Source organism: Xenopus tropicalis, chromosome 4 (genome assembly GCF_000004195.4).
Source record: "Xenopus tropicalis strain Nigerian chromosome 4, UCB_Xtro_10.0, whole genome shotgun sequence".
Lineage (NCBI taxonomy): Eukaryota > Metazoa > Chordata > Amphibia > Anura > Pipidae > Xenopus > Xenopus tropicalis.
The window spans coordinates 35,478,588-35,485,982 of NC_030680.2; the positions used below are offsets into that span (position 1 = coordinate 35,478,588).

The following is a 7,395-nucleotide window of genomic DNA, read 5'->3' on the forward strand; positions in this document are numbered from 1 at the left end:
AGCTGATTAGAGAGACAGAGAGAGACAGACAGAGACAGCGCGCAGCTGTAGGGCAGCTCCGATCTCAGGGCAGTTCCACGTGATGGGGGTCTCACTAACTCCGGCTCTGTCTCTTTCCCCTTAGGCACACGTGGCTGTCTCATCGGCTCCTGCAACTGTTTAAACATTCTCAGTGCAGTTCATCAATTGGCTGACACTTCGTAGTCTCTTTGTCTTCTTTGCTCTCTTGACCTTTCTTCTTTAATCTGCTGTCTCTGTCTTCGCACAGTCTGTGTTATAGTTGCTTTCTCTGGCTTGTCTCTCTTTGGCTGTCTCTTGCCCCTAGTTGCCACATGGCCGCTCTCAGTAGCCCCGGCTCCAGCCCCCACCCCACCTCCCCCCGGGTGTACTTCCAGGCCCCTGGAGAGACCGCTGAGGAGCCAGAGAGACGGCACCAGGGCAAAGTGACTGTCAAGTATGATCGCAAGGAGCTAAGAAAGAGACTGCGGCTGGAGGAGTGGATCCTGGAGCAGCTGGTGGTGCTGTATGATTGCCAGGTGAGGGCATTGTTTGGGTATAATACCCCCATGGGGAAAATGGGCTCTCCTGGGGCACAAGCCCTTCTCCCTTACAGGCTATGTAAACACTGAAAGCCAATGTAATTCTAAGCATTTTTCCATTCTGAGCCTACAATGGTTTTAAAGCATCTGTCAGTTTCTAGTCTCTGCTCTGCTTCTGACTCCTGAAACAAAGTAGCAGCTGATTAGCAGCCCCACAAGAGAATTGACTTCTGCTACATTGTTTCAAGGGTCAGACTCTGAGCAGGAATAACTGAATTTTGATGCACATTAGAAAATTGCTTAGAATTCTATTTTCTTTTATTTAAAATCAGTTTTTGCTAAAGAGCTGCATGAATGGATCCAGAGTGACAAGTGCATTGGGTCCCTAAGGTGAAGGAATAGAGAGAATGGGGTTGTATGTGTGTAACAAGCCAATCGGCTCAGCCTGTAGGGCCCATGACTGTGGGAAGTCTGCTCTGCTTAGTGCAACTAGCTGGAAGGGACACAAGCAGGTTGGGTGGCTTTTATAATGGGATTCTGTTAGAACATGTGAAACATTCCCTTTCACATACAATCTCCCATTCCCACACATGTCCTACAGCAGAACTGCAACCCGTGGCCTCTTGGCATTGTTGTACTACAACTCCCAGCTCCACCGTTAGGGGGTGTCGGGAATTGTACGTAACATCTGCAGGTCATCAACTGGACAGCGCTATTTTAAAGACACGTGTATAATCTCTGAATGGAGATTTTTAGTTTTGTGTTGAGGTTGGAAAGATGGTCAGGGTAAGGCGGGCAGCATGCTGGGCGATCGCTGGAAACAAGGCAGTGCAGGGAGTAGGGCACATTCCATTGGGCAGATAAGGGGCAGCTCCATAGATGGAAATGCATGAAGTAAATGCGGGCATGAGTTAGTGGTGAATATGCCACCCTGAGGCCTGTCCTCTACATTGTTATATTAAAAGGGACGAAACCTACAATTGCACAAGAAGATATTGCTGAACTAAAACTCCCATCATTCACCCCACCCCATGACAGGCGCTAGTAGTTTATCGGTCAGATAACTGCAGGTTCCAATGTTGCATTAGTGTAGCCATTTCAGGCCATCACTATACTTGGAACTGTCCAAATAAACTCTCTAAGGCCAGTGGTACAAGGGGTATTGTTGGCAATTCATGAATGGAAAGCAGCTGCCCTAGGGCACACAGTGTCTCCATCAGAACCATCATAAATTCTAATTTCTGTATTCCTGATTGGTACCTGCCTAGTGGATGTAGTGCCATAGGGACCCTGTGCCATTTACCAGATTGTGGGGGGCGCAGAGAAGGGGAACATGCCCATGTGTCATAACCCAACTCTGACACATTCATAGGAGTTATCTACTGGCTCTATATATTGCTCTTATTACATGTGCTTATTGTATTCCCATGTACTGTGCCTATTGGATACCATGAAGGGAAAGATTCAGGGAATCCAGCAAAACAAGGTCACAGTGCAGGAAGTGGCATTATTTGCTGGAGAAAGAGAAGGCGGTGGGCAGGAATTCGGAATGGGTTCCCATCAAGGCAGTCAGCCGAGTGCTTCCCCATAGCTGGAGGGTGGCAGGGTGTGTGAGAGCTGGTAGTGTTGGTACATGCCACCCTGAATCACAGGAGCAGCTGGTGACACCTGTCATCAACATGTGATAGGGAGAGCTGGGGAGGAGGGGGCAGTGGGAAAGAGGTGGCAGTTAAGGAAGTTGTGCATTTGCATATTCTTGAAGTTAAAAAACAACTCCCAGTGTATTCTACTTGCTCCCTTACACTTGTATTTGTCTGGGCAGCTGGACATACCCAGGATTTGTGTGCCAGTGTTGTGTGCATTGTCTGTGGGGTGATGCACGTGTAGCCCCAAGTCCTTGTTTATCCCGGGTTGTGGCCGGTTATGTTTGTTGATGGTGATGGGCATTTCTCTGTACCAGCATTCCAACATTTCCTGTTAACTCTTTGTGGGAAAACCTGCTTCCTGTTGGAAGTGTTTTAGCCGCCCTATGATGTGGCCAATACATGAAAGGATCATTTATAGGACCTTTATTTGAGAAGCAGTAAAAAGGTGCCCATTGTATTTAGTACTATGGATGTCTGGGGCTTATTACGGGTAGATCTAGCACATTAGATCAGGGATGCCAGGCTTTTGTTTCTTATACACTACGACTGCCAGAGGGCATCCCAGGGTTTGGCAGTTCACCACCCTACAGGACTGACACCATTCTTTTCAGAAGCACCTTGACATTCTGGGGTGGAATTCTGCGGTTTCTGCTTTACTTGTTTATTTCCTGAAGTGTTTTGCAGTATATATAGTATCTTGCCCCTGGGCACAGACTTCTTTCCAGCCTTGAAATGCTTTTATGTGCGCACATTGGGTGCAGCTGTGCCAGAGTGTGCAATACCCCAGACACACATCCCCTTCTAAAAGTAGTACAAATACAGGCAGAGATACCCATGTGCCAGCCTCTGTAATACCCCAGATACAGGGCTGGGCACCTATAGGCAAATTCCCTGCCAGAAGCAATACTAATACAGGCAGAGATGCCCATGTGCCAGCCTGTGTAATACCCCAGATACAGGATTGGACACCTATAGGCAAATCTCCTGCCAGCAGCAATACTAATATAGGCAGAGATACCCTTGTGCCAACCTGTGTAATACCCCAGATACAGGATCGGGCACCAATAGGCAAATCTCCTGCCAGAAGCAATACTAATACAGGCAGAGATACCCTTGTGCCAGCCTGTGTAATACCCCAGATACAGGGCTTGGCACCTATAGGCAAATCTCCTGCCAGAAGCAATACTAATATAGGCAGAGATACCCTTGTGCCAGCCTGTGTAATACCCCAGATACAGAACTGGGTTCCTAAGGCTAATGTCCCACGTGGTGATTTAGTCGCTGCGATTTTTAAAAAGTGAGTTCCAGCAACAAGTCGCTCGTTTTGTCTCTACATAGAGAGGAATATAAATTACCAGTCCCTAAACCAACAATACTTCTTCAAATCGCTTATCGCTCTGAATCACTATGAGACCCTTTTTCGAGCGATTTTACAAAGAATCCAGCGTCATTCAAAACTATAGGAATCACTGAAAGTAAAACCCACTGAGCGTAAAGTCGCTGCGATTTCCCTATTGCACCGAATGTCATTTCTAATTGTGGGTGGGGAATATGACACATGGATTTGTGGGAAATAGAATCGCTCCTTTGTGGAAATCTCTAGTAATCGCTTGTTAGGAAAAGACAAGTGACTTGTCGCTGGAACTTGCTTTTTAAAAATCACAGCGACTAAATCTCCCCGTGGAACATTAGCCTAATAGACCATCTCCTGTTAGCAGCAATCTCATTACTGAGCACTATAGGCAGGCAATTCTGATTCTGGCAAGCAGGATCCCTGCGCAGAAGAAAATGGGGGCCCAGCTAGTTGCCCTCAGCCAACCTGTGGCTTTGTGCAACGGGACCATCTATAGCAGGGATCCCCAACCTTTTATACCCGTGAGCCACATTCAAATGGGAAAAGTGTTGGGGAGCAACACAAGCCTGGAGGTGCCAATAAGAGCTATAATTGGCTATTTGATAGCCCCAATGTGGACTGGCAGCCTACAGAAGGCTCTGTTTGGCTTTACACTTGGTTTTATGCAATCAACACTTGCCTCCAAGCCAGTAATTTAAAAATAAGCACCTGCTTTGAGGCCACAGGGAGCAACATCCAAGTGGTTGGGGAGCAACATGTTGCTCATGAAACACTGGTTGGGGATCACTGGTCTATAGTAATTGTCTGGCCCCTTTATGATCAAATCTTCAAGCCTACAACTGTTTAACTAGAACTCCCTCTATCCCCTGACCGTTCTGGTTTAAAAACGGGAGACTACAGGCCACCCAGTAAATCTCTCAGGTAGCCCTATTCGCCATAAAGCCAGCTGGCAGTTGTAGTTCTACAGCTACTGGTGAGCTTCATGTTCTAGGTTTTCCCAAGTCCAGTGTCTAAGCCCAGTTTTTATGAAGTTGCTGAGCTGCCTGGGATTTGTAGTTCAGAAGGGCAGTGAGAGCCTTTGCTGCTTTAGGAGAAGCCCTGGGTGTGTGGCCCATCTGTACCGCTGGCAGCAGATGGATTTGCAGAAGGCGATTGCACATGGAGATACAGTGTGTCTTTGTCCTTCCACCAATGGTTTGTGGGAGCCGAAATCCACTATAGACTTCCCTCTGTCTGAGCGCCGCTCCAGCACCACAGCAGTAATATGGGAATGAATTGCACAGTCACATCACACAAGTGCTCCAGTGAGGCTCAGGCAGCAGCAGGGGAGGGAAGAGTACATGCAAATAAGGTTGGATTAGGCACACGGAGCCGGGTTATATATCCCAATGCCAAGCAGTGCTGTGGGCATGCATGTGCCAGTCTATACGCTTAGCACTTAATGATCACTGTGGGACCCTCAGAACTGGGCTGCATAGGGTGGGTAGATCCACCTGATTCCAATACTGAATGGCATTAACAAATATGGGGGGGGTTACAGATTTGTCTTGGGCAATAAATCTGACTTTGGCCCTAGGGCTGTGAGCCTTATACCCCAATCTTAGCATCTTTCTGCAACTGTTGCACCCTGTGCAGGAGGAAGAGATCCCGGAGCTGGAAATTGACGTGGATGAATTACTGGACATGGAGACGGATGCACAGAGAGGGGAGAGAGTTAAGGTAACAGAGCTGAAGGGATTTTGCTGGTGTTGCTGGCATTTGCTCCATTGAGTACACTGGGAACCTATCCTTATGTCTGTCTCTTGTCTTCCAGGAACTACTTGTTGACTGTTACAAACCCACAGAGGTGAGTGTCAGCTCTTCTGCACAGTCCCAGTGTAAGGGGTGATGTGAGCAAAGCATTGAGTCAGTCGGGAGGTCAAAGGATTGAAATAACACTTTGTATCTTAGACAGGGAATTTTGGGATGCGGAGAGGAATACATAACACAACAGGGGTTCCCATGGGTTTTCTAAATGTTACTGGAATAATTACTGACTGTAGAATGTAGGAAGTGATATTCGGAGACTATTTGCAGTTGGCCTTTATTTTAAATAAATATTATAAAGCATTTTGTGCAGCAGCTCTCCAGACTGGCATTCTAGCAATGATCTGGTTTCTAAGTCCCATGAGCCATGACAACCAGGCAGCAGAATGGAATATGAATAGGAGAGAGCCTGAACAGAAAAAGTTTTAATAAAAAGTAAAAAAAAATTGTAGCCTCAGAACAACACATTTTGGGCTGCAGGGGTCAGTCGCCCATCAACCCAATAGCATTTAAAATTATAAACTGGGGATAAGAATAACTCACATCATTTAAAAAAATATAAAACATAAAGACCAATTGAGCCCTGTGCTCAAAATTTCTTTCTGTTGCTGGGCTGACTGGCCTTAGCAACCAAATTGGCTTTAAAGTTGTACTTTGGATACAGGTAAACAGGTAACATCCATTCGCAGTTTAGATCAATGATGGACAGCATTTGAAAATCCATAGGGCCCACTGGGGATATCATGGCTTAATGTAAATTGGGTTTTAGGCATAGGGGTATATTTATCATGCTGTGTAAAAAGTGAAGTGTAGCATTACTGGTGATGTTGCCCAGGGCAACCAATCCGCAATTAGATTTCAACAATTAGAAAACCAAAGCAAAGCATTTGATTGGCTGATATGAGAAACACCACCGGTAATGTTTTACTCCACTTTTTACACAGACTGGCTGTTGAACATTAGTAGCTTAGTGAGTTCAGGAAATAGAACATATTTGTACCTGCAGAATACACTGGTGAATAACTGAAACTGTGCTAACCCCTCATTTCACCCCCAGGCCTTTATATCTGGACTACTGGAAAAGATTCAGGGGATGCAGAAGCTGAGTACCCCCCAGAAGAAATGATGCCCCAAAACTGAGCTGAGCGAGGGCAGACATGGATCAGCACCGACACCGAGTGCAATATCACAGGCTGTCAGGGTCATTGGGTTCTCCTATCCGCAAAGGTGCAGTGGACCTGCCTATCTGGGGTTCACATGGAGGAGCAGGGGAACCCCTCCTTTTTATATGAGGTTTTTGTAGAAGTCTTTTTTTTAATTAAATAAAATGTAAGATATTAAAGCAATCCAAATCTCTACTTCCTGGATGGTTCTTGTTTCCAGAATGTTTTTTGAAATGACACCAGAGCTGGGTGCCTTTGGCACTATCATATCCTCCTTCTGCAGTCTGTGTTGGCAGTGAGAGTTCCAGGCACACATGGTTCCAGCAGCCAGGCCGTGCCATACCAGGGAGGGGGATTTAGAAGAAGGAATTCTGGGGGACTGAATCTAGATAGGTTTTAGCAGGGAAACAGCCACCATTTCCTTTACAGGCAGAACTATTGCCCTTGCAGGCCCTTCCCACCCAAGCTGCCTTTTCCTAAAGCCCCTCCCTCTGTCATGACCTGGGTAGTGAAATAATGGTTTCATAGACATTATCTGATTTCACAAGTTAAAAGGAAGCCATGTTACTTTCACAAACCATTTCCCAACATCCCTTAGGCTCACCGTTTAATGTGACCCCCCCTTTCTCACCTTGCTCCATTGAGAAGTGGAATCTGGGACTTGAAGTTGCTCTGCTTTCCAAAGAATCTGTGTAATACCCACTATAGAAAGCAGAGGGATCCAGAGGGATCCCAGAATCCATCACTTCACAATGAAACAAAGCAAGGGAAGGGTTGCATTACACTGTGAACCTTAGGTGGGTGGGGAGCTGGTCCCTATCATGGTGTTATTTTTGGAAGTTCAGATATTTCCTATGCACTTTTTTTTAAAAAAATTTTTTTATCTC

The 7,395-nt window shown here is 46.2% G+C and overlaps 1 protein-coding gene across 1 annotated transcript; it reads left to right on the forward strand.

Annotated features, from left to right (window-relative positions):
- Window positions 1-325: 325 nt before the first annotated feature.
- ppp1r14b (protein phosphatase 1 regulatory inhibitor subunit 14B) lies at window positions 326-6,691 on the forward strand. Its single transcript, NM_001016307.2, has 4 exons — window positions 326-536; window positions 5,175-5,258; window positions 5,353-5,385; window positions 6,403-6,691. Exons 1-4 carry the CDS (start codon window positions 333-335, stop codon window positions 6,469-6,471), a joined length of 390 nt encoding a protein of 129 aa, NP_001016307.1. The 5' UTR covers window positions 326-332; the 3' UTR covers window positions 6,472-6,691.
- Window positions 6,692-7,395: the final 704 nt, after the last annotated feature.